Genomic DNA, 14,909 nt, shown 5'->3' on the forward strand with positions numbered 1-14,909 from the left:
CTGCCTTCTGCATTGGCAGACCTGTCTGTACGTGTAGCTTACCTGGGAAGCCCTTAAGAAGCCGTAGTGCTGTACAGTTCAGAACATAGGCTCTGGAGCAAGACTACCTGGGTTCCAGCTTTTACCAGCTGGGAGAGTTATTTAACATTTCTGTTCTTTAATTCTTCATTTGCCAAATAAGGATAGTAATCACACCCCCCCTCACTGTATTGTGCTAAAGGATTAAATGCATTAAAACATGTAAAATTTTTAGGATAATGCCTGATACCTAGTAAGTACTCAGTGACTGTTAGAGATCCTTATAATTATCTCTTGCAAATCCTTTATGCAACCCTTTGGTCACATGAAAAGACTTGTGGCTTTCAGAACAGGTTTTTGCTGTCTTGTCCCTTTGTCTTTGAATGTGTTGTTTTTTCTTCCCTCTTCTCCCTCATTTCTCTGGAGAATTCCTCCTCATCTTTAAAGATAATCGTGTCTATGAAGCCTTTCTTGATTCTACACCTCTAAGGAGTTTATCACTCCTCCTCTAAGCTGCATTTACTGTTGTAATTCTCAAACTAACGTGGCCATTATGTGATGATACATGGCTTATTTAACAGTATATGAAACTATTCTTTAATAACCATGAAGGCAGGGGACTCCATCTTGTTTATGTCTGAACTCTCAGTGCTGCACACAGTTTTGTCCCAGAGTATTCATTCAATAAATGTCGTGGGATGAATAAACCAGGGTGATGCTGGCTTGGGAAGGAATCGTGAGGCTGCAGGAACAGTGAGCGATACAGGATGATGCGTGTGTGTGCTGTGCGCACTCATGTCTGACTCTCTGTGACCCCATGGACTGTATAGCCCACCAGGCTCCTCTGTCTATGGAATTTTCCAGGCAAGAATACTAGAGTGGGTTTCCATTTCCTTCTCCAGGGGATCTTCCCAAGCCAGGGACTGAACCCACATCTCCTGCCTTGGCAGGCGGATTCTTTACCACCCGGGAAGCCCCATGATGCATGTAGGCTTAACAAATTTTCTCTTTGCCCACAGTCAGCTAACATAATCTTGAAAGGTGGAGAAATGGGCATAATTTTTCTGTCTGGGCCATTACAAATATATATTTCACCCCAGAGTTTCTCACACATTAAAAGAGCATTTTTCTCTACTCTCAAAACTTAACTTCTTATTTTCTGTAGAAGGGAGTGTGTACCTAATACTGTTACTGGATAAAATGATATATTTGAGCAACACAATTACCTAAGGGAAAGAACATAGATTTCCAAAAAAGTGAAAAGAAATCTATGACCTGGGACACCAAAAAATGTGCTATAATGTCATAGAAACCAGATTGAAACTGGAAAAGTACTACTGCCACTCACAGGAGACTGCATAGGAAACTCACTTGTTTTATTATTAAATATACCTAGCATATTTGTTTGTACTCGTCCCATGCATCAGTATAATTACCTAATTTTTAAATCTTTAAAGAGCTAATGGTGGCTATCAGAGTGATGAAGGACCTGGGAAAAGCCCTTCATTTTATTGGTAAGGAGCCAAGATTAAAGGGGGTAAGTGCCTTGCCCAGGCCCCTCAGCACTGGCCACTAGTGGCAACACGAGGTCTTCACATGCATCGTCCAGGGAACTTGCGTCTACTCCACCATCTCTCAGGGTTTTTCAAGGTGTGGCCCTTGGACCACTTCCATCAGAATCACTAGTGTGTTCATTACAACGCAGATTCCTTGGCTTCACTTCAGACCCTGAATCAAACTCTCTAGGGACAGAGCCCAGGAATGTGCATTGTAAGCAAGTTCTCTGGATGATTCCTACAAAATAATAACCTTCATTACATCACATGAGAACTTTCCAACTATTGTTGCCTTGGTTTCCTTTACTACGTCCCCCTTCTCAAAATAACTTCAGCTGCTGCTGCTGCTGCTAGGTCACTTCAGTCGTGTCCAACTCTGTGCGACCCCGTAGACGGCAGCCCACCAGGCTCCCCCGTCCCTGGGATTCTCCAGCAAGAACACTGGAGTGGGTTGCCATTTCCTTCTCCAATGCATGAAAGTGAAAAGTGAAAGGGAAGTCGCTCAGTCATGTCCGACCCTCAGCAACCCCATGGACTGCAGCCTACCAGGCTCCTCCGTCCATGGGATTTTCCAGGCAAGAGTGCTGGAGTGGGGTGCCATTGCCTTCTCTGTCCAGCTGCTACTAGAAGCACTAATTTAAAGACATTAAAAATTCTGCCATGGTTTCTAAATAAACTTACATCACTAAGAGATCAAACAGGTTTCCTTTTCCACTCCCCTGGTCCCTTGCTCTTTCTTTTTTTGCCCTACTGGGCATACGTCTAGGTTTTTCTCCCTGATAATTTGTCTTCGGACTGAATACCTATCTGCTGCTACTTACGTTTGTGCCCTGGGATGACTCCTGAGGGCATCAACATGCTTATTGACAAAACCCTGCATGGAGCTGTCTTTAGTACTGAAGGCTGTGCAGAGAGTGTGAATGGACTTGGATGGGCTTAGCAATATTGAGTCAGAGGAAGGAGAAACAGTAGCACCACTGCTCCAGCAACAATCAATAGACAGGAAAAAAGACGGGGGTTTTAGGAGGACAGTGGGGCCAACCATAGCAGTAGAACACCAAAATATCTTAGGGAGAGCAGATAAGACTCAGTGGCTGGCTCTAGAATTTCTGAACTCCAGGGACTCAGGAGTAGCAATCTAGTGGGAAGGGAAGGAAGGGGATTTATCACAAGAAATGTTTTCACGGGGAGCACATTCTTTTTACTTAGATTATATGTTAATTTTAGGTAGTTTTGGGGGATGCTGAAGACTGCTGCTGCTGCTGCTAAGTCGCTTCAGTCGTGTCCAACTCTGTGCGACCCCATAGACGGCAGCCCACCAGGCTCCCCCGTCCCTGGGATTCTCCAGGCAAGAACACTGGAGTGGGTTGCCATTTCCTTCTCCAATGCATGAAAGTGAAAAGTGAAAGTGAAGTTGCTCAGTCGTGTCCGACTCTTCACGACCCCATGGACTGCATGCAGCCTTCCAGGCTCCTCCATCCATGGATTTTCCAGGCAAGAGTACTGGAGTGGGGTGCCATCATTTTCTCCAATGCTGAAGACTAGAGGACTTGCAGTGTTAGCATGGCAGACTCAAGACTGGATGCTTACTTGGGAAGGCATGGAGTGGTAGGGGCTGATGGTTATTGAGACTGAGCTAAAGTCTCCCCTCCCACTAAAACACCCCTTGATGGTACCACAGACTATACCCAAAAGTGGTTTCCTACTGATGAAAAAAAAACACATGATTGCAAAAGTGTTATGTGGAAGGTGATAATGGAGAGAATATTGAGAGAGAAGAGTGGGAAGGGTGAGGAAAGGGAATGCTGAAGGATAGATGGTGTCAGACCTAAATGAAAGGGAAAAGTAAAGAAGAATAGAGACTATAATATAAGTTACCCTAGCTGTCACAGTCTTTAAAAACTCCCTTTATTCTCATGCTTCTGAAAGCCAAATGATGTTTCTATTGTCCCTTACAGTTGAGGAAAAAAGTCTCAGAATAGATAAGTATTGTCAAGGGAAACCTAATGTTATAGGAACATTAGTGTCAAGAATTCATATCCAAGTCTGAGGAGCTCCAGAGCCCAGGGTCCTTCCATCATACCACCCTGTGCCTCTATATATCTTGCAGATTGATAGGAAAAAAAGAGAAAAGGCAAAAAGATGTAGAAGAGAGAATGGAGATTGGTAGGGTGCCTTAGAAGGGCATCTGGTTTGGTTTTGTAGCCTGAGGGGCATGGAGTGGGGGATGGGAGTGGAAGGGAAGTAATAACACTTGCAAATCACAGCAAATGTGGCACCTTTTGAGGCGCGCACCTTTACCGCTGCACCAAAGTGTCATGCCTTTGGTTTAAATTTCCCCCCAAAGAACCAGCATATTAAGTTATAATTTATAGCCTTTTCTATTTTAATGTGCCTTGACTTACTGAGCCTCATTCTAGTATCAGTGGGCTCCCCTGGTGGCTCAGATGATAAAGTGTCTGCCTGTAACGCTGAAGACCTGGATTCAATCCCTGGGTTGGGAAGATCCCCCGGAGAAGGAAATGGCAACCCACTCTGGTACTCTTGCCTGGAAAATTCCATGGATGGAGGAGAGCATCAGACATGACCGAACAACTTCTCTGGTTTCTCTACACTTGAACGTATATGAAATGCCAAGGCAGTAGAAAAATGTTTTTGTTTTTTTTTTAAATCAGGGGCTTCCCTGATGGCTCAGTGGTTAAGAATCTGCCTGCCAATGCAGGGCTGCTGCTGCTGCTGCTGCTAAGTCGCTTCAGTCGTGTCCGACTCTGTGCGACCCCATAGACAGCAGCCCATTAGGCTCCTCTGTCCCTGGGATTCTCCAGGCAAGAACACTGGAGTAGGTTGCCATTTCCTTCTCCAATGCATGAAAGTAAAAAGTGAAAGTGAAGTCGCTCAGTCGTGTCCAACTCTTAGCGACCCCATGGACTGCAGCCTACCAGGCTCCTCCATCCATGGATTTTCCAGGCAAAAGTACTGGAGTGGGGTGCCATTGCCTTCTCCGCAATGCAGGGCACACAGGTTTGATCCCTTTCTGGGAAGATCCCACATGCTGCAGAGGAACTAAGCCCATGTGCCACAACTACTGAGCCTGTGCTCCAGAGCCTGGGAGCGGCAACTGCTGAGCCCATGTGCCATAACTGCTGAAGCTGGTGCATCTGAGAGCCCATGCCCTGCAACAAGAGAAGCCACGACAATGAGAAACCTGCCCGTTACGAGAAGGGTAGGCCCCGTTCATCACAACCAGAGAAAGCCCGAGTAGCAACGAAGACCCAGTACAGCCCAGAATAAATAAATCTTTTAAAAAATATCAGTCAGTAGAATAGAAATGCAGCTCCCATCCAATATGTGTCAGTGATAGTGTTAGGTCTAAATAATTTTAAGCTCTAGAGCATAATGATCAAGGTGGCCTAAGTCTCTTCGAAGGGGAGTGGCTGCTTCTAGAAGCTGTCTACAATCAGGTAATCTTTGTGGAATGCTGACCACATGACTAGTGAAAAATCCTTACAAATGAGGCTATCATTAAACAAGTCCTTAGTGACATCAGAATACCTGCAAAGAAAATTTTAATTTTGGAAGAGAATTTAATATGACTGTAAAATGAATATGTAGGTATGTTTTTACAAGTATTTTTGTAAACAGTTGAAGAGATAATTGATCACCTGGAATGCCTTGTAAAAAAACACACACACACCCCATTTTAAAGCTATTAAAATATGCTCTGCAAACATGGCCCCAACCAAGACTTTTATGAAAAGAAAATCATTGGCACTGATAATGCTAAGGTGCCCACAGAATGAGACATGGCTCCCCGAGTTTCCTTCCATGCAAATACTTACAGTGTTTCATTATTTGGTCTCCTTGCTGTGCTTTCACATTGTTTGGAAAAGTTTTTAAAAATGGAAAATGAAAAATTCTGCCTGAAAGAGGTAAACAAACAAACAAACAAAAAAACCAGTTGAGCTTTTGGTCTTTAAGCCTGCTCATGCTTGTTTACGCTTTGTTCTTCCAAATTCTTTCCCTATTACACCAGCGTTGTGTTCTGTACCATTGTCCTAACTGAAACACTTCCAGGGGAGAGAGTGAAGGCTTCTGAGTTGTCATTAGAGTGCTTCCAGCTTAGATAAAATGCTTCTGAATGCTAAGTGTTTTGTGTGGGCTCTAGAGATGAAAAAACTTAAATTTGTCACATTGAATCATGGATTTTTCAGTGCTCATTAAAAGATAACTTTGTGGCATATTCAGGTTTTTCTACTCACCACTCTCCTCCCCACATCGGCCTTGATGAACAAATAACCATTCAGAGTTCATGGCTTTGAATTATAACTGGGAATCTCTCTTGTAAAGATTTGAAGATTCTGGACCTGGCTTTAAAATGATGTGAATTTTCAGCCTTTTTGGCTTATGTGCAGAAATATAATGTGGTTGCTCCCTATTCCTCCATCTTTCCCTCTAAGAACTGTAGCCTGTGGAAGGGGGTAAATGTCAAGAAATTAAAAGAAGGCTATACTTATATTCCTAAGATGAAACCGTGGTGAAGCACAAAGGAAAACTGGATGGAGAAACAGAGAGAAGAAGAGCAGGCTGTGCAAATTCCAGCCTTTTCTGAGGAGGAAAGAGAAATGTAATTCAAGATGGATATTTCTATTTATTATTCTTCTCCAACATTAACAGGGCTTCTCAGGTGGTGCTAGTGGTAAAGAACCCTCCTGCCAATTTGATCCCTGGGTTGGGAAGATCCCCTAGAGGAGAGCATGGTAACCCACTTCAGTCCTCTTGCCTGGAAAATGCCATGGACAGAGGAGCCTACAATTGCAGCCTACAGGTGGGCTACAATCCACAGGCTGACACAGTTGGACAGGACCGAAGTGACTTAGCACGTTAGCGATATTACCAAGACAATCCCTTGTAGGAATGACTTTGTGTAAAAGCAGGATGGTGGGGAATACGTAAGGACTGTTTGACCTACTGGACTCACTTTCAGAAGTTACTCAGCTGATTATTTCGCTTGTGCGAGAAAGCGGGAGTGAGAAAGAGAGATTGTGTGTGTGTTTGATGCTGACTCTGCATCCAATACTTAGAGATGCTCAACATGAACCAATCTGCAATTAACAGGAAATGTGGTTGTTCTTGGCCTTCAGTTCTGTCTACTCTCTCTCTCTTTTGGAATTTTAATCAGAAACTCCAAGGAGAGTTTGGGGGCCATCTGCCTAGGCAGCTGTGTGGGTTATCCAGGCTCCACAGCTGCAGGGCAGAGGGCTGACCCAGAGTTTGCACAAACATCCACTGGCCCAGCTTCATGCTCTCCATCCTCACTAGCGTCCAAGGTTTCTGACTTCAGGGATAGAGAGGGGGTCAGCTGAAACTTGTCATCCTAATCAAGACAACTGCTGTGTGACTGCATTACCCTCTCACTTGGTGCTGGCCCACAGCTGTGTAATGCCCCCCCCCCCCCACCCCGCTTTTGTTTTAACCCAGAGATGGTAGTCTCTTCTTTCATCTGCTGGAATAAAACACCCCTGAACTAAAGCTTTAACATGTCAGTGACTTCAGAAGGGATGCAGCCTCCTTTCCCACAAAAGTGGAAATGTCTGGAATCAGCTTTATCCCAAGCCAGCATCTGTGCTGTGTGGTGTCTCCATTGTTCTCTCACCAGCTTTGCTCACTCACAGCCCAGAGCGCTGCTTTACAGAAGCAAATCTGAGTGATTCTGTTCTGAGTTCTCCAGTGGCTCCTCAACCTCTCAGCGACTTGGCCTTATGCTCAGAGCCCCTCATAGCTCACCTCTCCCTGGTCTCCTCTGCTCACTCATCCTCCTCTCTGTAACCATAAGTTGTCTTGTTCTGGTTTTTCTGAATGACTTTCATTCCATGGTCTCTTGCCTTTGTGCCTTCACAAAAGCTCTTCCATCTTCTTGGCATGCTTTCTGTCACACCTGTCTAGCTAATTGCTACCTGTTCTTCAGAGCTCAGCAGAAGTCACTTCCTAGGGAAGTCTTCCATAAGCCCTGTTGCCATTTAGAAATTCTCCCTCTGTTCTCGCAGAGTCCTGTGTTCTGTTCTCAGCTCTAGCATAACATTTGCTGGACTGCACCTAAGTATTGGCTGTCTTGTATTGTCCCTAGATAGCTGCTCATGGCTCTGATGGTTGGGATGAGCTCTTACTCATCTTTGTAGCTTCAGATTTTTGCACAGTGTTTTTCTGGAACACGGTGAATACTCAGCTAATGTTCTCTGAAGCTCAGGTAGTGGCACACAGCTTTCTGAGCACAGCGAGTGGCCTGTCTTCTTGGTTACCCCCAAAACTTCAGGTAGATCTGCACCTCCCTACCTATGCGAGGTATGAAATGGGTGTACGAAGATAACATGTGCTGGTTGATTAATTGTAAATAGGTTGATCCCCAAAACAGTTGCCTCCTAGTGACACCCTCTTAATGCCTCATCTGATTAATTGTTTGAGAAGCTTCTTAGGCTGTATAATATCCTTTTAGGGCAATGTTTTTCCAGCTGTGAGTTGTGACCCATTAGTGGGTCATGAAAGCAATAAGGTGAATCAAGACTAGCGTTGAAAGCAAACAAACATGAAATAAAATAGACAAGAGAACATCAGTGTATGCTGGATAACCAGCATAACCGACAAGGACCTCCTGTATAGCACATGCAGCTCTGCTCAATGTTACGTAGCAGCCCGAATGGGAGGGGTTTTGGGGGAGGATGGATACATGGATACTTGTGGCTGAGTCCCTTCGCTGTTCACCCGAAACTATCACAGCATTGTTTGTCAATCCGCTATACCCCAATGTAGAACAAAAAGTTAAAAAAAATAAAATTATGCAAAAGAAAGAAAAAAAGAGAATAACAGTGTATTACATGTAAAACAGTTAAGTAGTGCTCTGTTTTATTTCAGTTACATATGTCATGTTTACTGGTTGCAATGTAAAAAAAAGTACTTCTTTGTATGCATTACAGTGGGAAAAAAATCTGGAAGAGAGTGCTTTAAGGAAAGAATAAAATCTTTCACACCCTGCCATTCCGTTCTGGACTGAAGTGAATTAATTGAATCAGTAAGACCACCCCACCTCCCTGAAGCCAGCACTGGTCACAAACCCACAAACCAGCCAGGAGCTTCTGCCTTTTCCATTCCCATACCAAGCTAATCCTTAGTGAGCTAGGATTCTGTTCTATAATAGAAGATAGTCTTCTGCCGGGAGAGAAATAGCTTTTTAAAAAAAGCAGTGAAAACCTTCTGTAGTGTTCTGTGTCTTTTTTATTTTTTTTAACTAAAGATTAAGACATTAAGTAAAATTGACCTTATTGAGCCTACTTCCCCCACTTCTTTAGAAATGATGTTCTTTGATAAGGATTAGAGCTAGTTGATCTTTGAGGTACCAGTTTTGTACTTCATTTTGCAACTGCAATTATAGCCTGATTTAAGGCTCTAATTGAATTAGCTCAGAATAAGTGACAAGGGTCTTTTAGCTGCAGGGTGAATCGACTCTTTGGAGTCAGTTTTCAGGAGGCACAGGACAGTTCATTTTCTTCTTGTCTGTCTGAGAGTGACCGCATGACTATGGGTGACTGGGGCGCTGGTTTAGACGGCAGGCAGTAAAAGGGCAGGGAGCTGCTGACCAGCTGACTATTTTCAGATCTGAGTTTCTGCCACACTTGGCAGGCTCTACCTTTTGCTTTTTTACTTACTCGTTTGTTGGCAAGTTTCTAAAAGCACAGCAGTGGCTGGGGTAAGTCAGTGTGGCATCCAGGAGGTTGGTAAATTTTTCTCTTGATGGCAGTTTTTTCAGAGAATAGGATGATGTGGCAATTAGTGTCTGAATGGACTCTAGCCCATAGCTAGGCAGGGCCTGCAGTTTAGTGGAAGAAATATCCCTGAAAAGTAAAAAAAAGAGAAAGGCTTACTTATTTATTTAATATACTTGATTCATAGAATGAAACTTTGTCTCAACAATAGCATCATTCTACGTTCTGAGGCATTTTTTTTCCATCTTGCTCTCTCCCTGATTCTCCCTTTCAGTTACTCTCATTAAGATCTGAATTCAAAAAGCTACATTGTGTTTTCCCTCATATTCGCCCCACTATCCATTCATTAGAATTGCCTTTCCTCTCCTGCTTTCTTTCTCCCTCCCTCTCCCTCCCTCCACTTAGCCAAAGTGAAATAACCACTTGCTTTATGATAGAGCAGGCAGATGCAGTGACATCAGCTTTGTGCTCTAGCCCAGGTGGAAGTGTTTAGGGCTTCAGATGCCTCTCTTTGCTGATCAAGCTCCACAGAGTAGGTTTTCATGATGCACAGGCTGCTTATGCTATTAAGAGCCACTATGTGACATAAACCATCACCTACCTTCTCTAAAGGCAAACTGGATTCATCAGTCCAAAGCAAGCGAACACTCATGCAAGCAGAATTGTGTGGAAAGCTCAGGGTTTTTCAAACAAGGTCCTGAACCCCTTAGCTTTTCTAAACCTGAGGCAATGTGCAAGAAACCTCCAAACAAATTAAATGTGAGAAGGAAGAATAAGTGGGCATTTAAAAATTCTTCCTGTCTTCCTGCTGATACACTGTGAAGATTTTCAGGCAGCACCACCCCCTTCAGCACTCTGGCCCAATACTTAGTGCCCAGCGCATGGGATGGGATCAGTGGGTGATCGATGGACAGATGAACTTGACACCATGGAGTGATGATCAGGGTTGGTCCTTGGTGGAATAATCAGGGTGGCAGAATTTGCCTCGGGGATGGCAGACTCTTACTGCTTTTCTGCCCTTATTGATTTAGGTAACCAGTGTTCTCATTCCGTTTTACAGAGTAAGTACCTGATTCTTTACAGGACTGGTGAATTTTTTTGTTTTTATTATTTTGGAGTGGAAGTAATATGTTTTAAGTTAGGATTCTATAAATGGCAAGGTCTCATTACAAAGGAGTAAATCTCTGATGATAGATTTTCAGTTTCACTGAGTGACTCGTGGGGGAAATATTTTGGGGGTGTGGATGGGAGGAAGGCTTATAGATATCACTTAAACCCTAAGGGCATAATGCGGATAATCATTTGGGTAGTAAGAGACCTAGGCCTGGTCCCACTGTTCTGAAAAGTCAATGTAAATGCCTGCAGGGCTCACAGTCACTTCTAAGCAGGCAGGCCCTGCAGCTTTTCAAGGGAAAACTGTCACATCGAGTGACTTACAACCATGCTTACTCATTCTTGCACCTGACCAAAGGCAGCTCTCCTAGCCGTTCATTGCCAAGTAGGTGGCCGGTTTGCTGTGAGAACTCTGCCTGTAGGGTGTGCTAGCCCGGAGTACTTTGAATACAAGACTTGTAGACAGGGACCCCTATGGTAGGATGGCAGAAGCTGAGAGACAGCAGAGAAAGCAATGAGCAGGAGCCATGAGGAAGTGGAAGCCACGAGGAAGCAGAAATCATGAGGTTGAGTGGAGAACAGAGAATAAGTAGGACTGATGATGCCATAAGTTAGGGAGTGGAGGAAGTCAGGAGTTTTGGTGGCAGGAGTTAGTATGTCAAGAGACTCAGGGTAATAGGAAATAAGTAGAGTCAGACTGGTAACAGGACTTGATAGTGGTGGGAGCTAGGAACCAAAGGAAGTCAGGAGTTGATAGGAGAGAGGAGTTAGGGAGGAGTCAGGAGTTGAGAGTGGCAGGGGCTAAGAAGTAGAGTTTGGGGCTTATAATGGAATATAGAAAAGTAGACAAGATCATGAGTAGATACTGGCAGGAGCTGGGGTATAAAGAGTAACTGGGTCAGTTCATTCCTTCCTCTCATCAAAACCTTAGAGCCTCCTCGCCTCACTCAAAGAGTAGCCATAGGCCCCTGACCTGGCTCTCGCCACCTCTCTGCCCTGCTCTGGGCCCTTCCCCTTGGCTCACTTGGCCACACTGTTCTCTTCTTTGTCCTTCCAACATGTGCAGATCCTGCCCAGTTCCCTCCAACTGGAATGCTCTTCCTGTTGATGACCACACAGCTTTGCTCCCTCCTTTCTTTCAGGTATTTGCTTTTTTTTTTTTAAATTTTATTTTATTTTTAAACTTTACATCAAAATGAATCCACCAGGACAGTCTTCCCTGACCATCCTCCTGAAAATACTAACTGCCCTTCCTGAGAACTCTCTTCGCCCAGCCAGCTAAGTTTCTCCACTCCACAACCATCTGGTGTAGTACATATTTTCTTTACTCATTTGATTCTTGTCCGTCTTCCCCACTCTATGAAGGCAGAGACATTTGTCTTTTCTTACTCACTGCTGTTTCCCTGATGCCTAATTCAGTGCCTGGCACATAGTATGGATGTACAGTTATTGGAAAAATCAATGAATGAATGAATAAATAGATGAACTGTACTACACTGCTCACTGTCTTTCTAGTACTTTTCTCATTTTTAATAATTATATTTATTTATTTTAAGTTGATTGATGATTGCTTTATAATATTGGTTTGATTCTATCATACATCAACATGAGTTAACCATAGATGTACCTATGTCCCCTCCCTCTTGAAACTCCTACCCACCTCCCACCCTTTCCCACTCCTCTAGTTTAATACAGAACCCCAGTTTGAGTTCCCTGAGTCATACAGCAAATTTCCATTGGCTCTCTATTTTACCTATCTTAGTGTATATGCTTCCATGCTACTTCTCCATTCATCTTAATACTTTTCTCATTTTAAAGTCATGTGCCTGTTTATCACTTTGCCTGTTCATCATTCTTTCCCCTCCATAGTGTAATTTTTTTTTATAGTGCGTCAACCAGAGCCCACCACTGTCTCTGCAGCATGGTGCCTGGTAAACAGGATGTGTTCAAGCCATGCTTGAAGGCGTTAGTGATGGGGTGCCAGAGTAGGAAGTAGTGGGCCGGCGCCTCTGCGGAGAGGTGAGGCAGCCTCTGTTGTTAGAGCTGCGGCGTGTTTGGAGCCCTCTTGCATTTCTCCCTGAAGCCTGGCTGCAGCTGCAGTTGTTTTCTATAGGATGTTTCTGGCTTCCCAAGGCGTTGTCGGGAGACTACTGGTTCAATCTCCTGTTCCTCTTAATGTTCCCATGTGTCCTTATGCTCAATGCCCATTAACTGAGGGAACTTGGCTCTGCTCCTTGCATCCTCAGAGAGCCTGACACAACAGCAGCTCACTCAACCTTAATTCTCACGAGGGGATACCAGGGAACACCGGACCCCCTCTTGCCAGCATGTGAAGAGGCCCGCCATATTTGATGCTGATTGAACTGTGTCTCACCCAAATTCATATGTTGAAGCCCTAACTCTCAGTACCTCAGAATGTGACCTTAATTGCAATAGGACTTTCTAGAGGTAATCAGGTTACAATGAGATCATGAGGATGGGGCCTAATCCAATATGACTGGTATCTCTGTACAAAGCGGGAAATTTGGAGACAGAGAAACACATCGAATACTCTGTGAAGACTGGAGTTCTACTGCCACAACCAAAGGGAGCTACCAGGAGCCAGGAGAGGTCTGGCATAAGTCCTACCCTCACAGCCCACAGGAGGAAGCCGGCTTGCTGAAAGCCTTGTTTCAGACTTGAGCCTCTAGAACTGCAGACAGCACAGTTCTGTTGTTTCAATCCCTAGTGGGTGGTGCTTTGTTAGGGTAGTCCTTTCCCATGCAGAGACTGGTTGCCCCGCAAACCCAGCTGGGGATGATGTGACCGGACACCCTGAGCAGGCTTGTTGGGGTGCACCGGGCAGGGAGGGGAGGCGGCACCGGTGTACTCACAAAATGCTCGGCCCCGTGGCCCCCCGGAAGGCGTCGTTGTGCATCTTCTCCAGGCGTGCATTTTCCTTTAGCTCCCTGTGGAGAAGGACAGTGCCCTTAGTGGGTTTTTCAGCTCATGTGTGAACAGTCAAAGCTGTGCACATGCACGTTTGGGCCAGCCCATGTATGTGGTGCTCAGGGGTGGAGGCGACAAGGAGGGGCTGTAGGCAAAATGCAAAAACGGCATTCTTGTCTTTGGCACAACTGTGAAATCTTGGGTGTTTGACTCTGCCCTTTCCCTGCAGTTTCCCCCTCTCTCAGTGGAACCTTTTGTCCTACCACTGAAAGCACTCCCACTGCTGCCCTGGAGCTGTGCACATTTACTCCAGGCAGCTGGGCAGGGCAGAAATGCTGCTCCAGCGTTCAAGGCTGAAGGCTGCGGGTGCAGCGCACTCTGTACCAGGCTCGCAGCCATCGTGACCTTGGAGAGCTCAGTGTCTATTAATAGTAATATACTGAAGTTTGCAAATCTTAAAAGCAGCATCCATTCAAAGCTACCCCCTTTCATCGTGTTAATTGGACTCTTTTTCTTTCAGCTGTGTATTTCTCCTTGGGCCTCCCAGGTGGCGCTAGTGGTCAAGAACCTGGCTGCCAAGGCAGGAGCCATAAACGACTGGGGTTCTATCCCCGAGTCGGGAAGATCCCCTGGACAAAGGCATGGCACCCACTCCAGTGTTCTTGCCTGGAGAATCCCATGGACAGAGGAGCCTGGCGGGCTACAGTCCATAGTGTCACGCAGAGTCAGACATGACTGAAGTGACTGAGCATACATGCATGTACATTTTTTCGGTGGGTGACAAAGGGGAAGAAGAACAGTCTGTATAGAAAATTGCCTCCTACACCAGTCTGGGCTATGTGTCTGATCATCACTAGGTATGTGTGTTGTAGGAAAAAAAAGGGTTGAAGGCCACTACTCTTAAGGAACCCAAAAGCTGCAATGGGAGTAACCACCTGAGGGCTTCTGTTCCTTTTAGGGCTCCCCTGGTAGCTCAGATGGTAAAGAATCTGCCTGTAATGCAGGAGACTGGAGTTCGATCCCTGGCTCAAGGAAGATCCCCTGGAGAACAGCTACCCACTCCAGTATTCTTGCCTGCAGAATTCCACAGCTTAGAGTAAACTTCTCAGGACCAGCTTGGCCTGGCCCCACTGAGCAGCTCCCATCTGGGCCCTGACGGTGGTGTCTCCAAGCACATGCCCTTCTGGATGGACAAGGGAGCTGGGAAAGGAGTCCCTGGGCTCAGACTTGCCAGATCAAACTTTTGATCACTTTCTTCCTACAAGAGAAGGGTGGTATTTCAAAGAACTTTCTGGAAAACCCTGGACAATGGGCACATTCATTTTTGGCATGATGATTTTGAACACGGGACATGATTCTTTTAGTAGCACTGTTACAGTGGCGAAAGAAATATACCAACACCCACTGCCCCTCCCTTGCAAGATCCTTTGTAATTAGGCAGCTCATCTCGTAGCTTTACATCTTCTTTATCATCTTTCTGCAAGACTCCACATCACCCTTGCCATTTAAAAACTGCAAAAGCCCCTGCATTTCACCCATT

General features: G+C 45.1%; 2 protein-coding genes across 2 annotated transcripts in view; one reads left to right on the forward strand and one right to left on the reverse strand.

The window, feature by feature from the left end:
* The window catches only part of GTF2A1L (general transcription factor IIA subunit 1 like), a 168,394-nt gene that overhangs the window by 62,589 nt on the left and 90,896 nt on the right, over positions 1-14,909 (forward strand). The gene's annotated exons all lie outside the window — the stretch shown is intronic.
* Positions 1-14,909, reverse strand: part of LHCGR (luteinizing hormone/choriogonadotropin receptor) — a 63,135-nt gene that overhangs the window by 2,317 nt on the left and 45,909 nt on the right. The window contains exons 8-10 of the mRNA XM_055540047.1: positions 13,315-13,389; positions 9,272-9,457; positions 5,414-5,494 (exon numbers count right to left, since the gene is read on the reverse strand). Of these exons, the coding sequence (XP_055396022.1) occupies positions 5,414-5,494; positions 9,272-9,457; positions 13,315-13,389 (342 nt within the window). The remainder of the gene's footprint in view (positions 1-5,413; positions 5,495-9,271; positions 9,458-13,314; positions 13,390-14,909) is intronic.

This window comes from Bubalus kerabau, chromosome 11 (assembly GCF_029407905.1).
Source record: "Bubalus kerabau isolate K-KA32 ecotype Philippines breed swamp buffalo chromosome 11, PCC_UOA_SB_1v2, whole genome shotgun sequence".
NCBI lineage: Eukaryota > Metazoa > Chordata > Mammalia > Artiodactyla > Bovidae > Bubalus > Bubalus kerabau.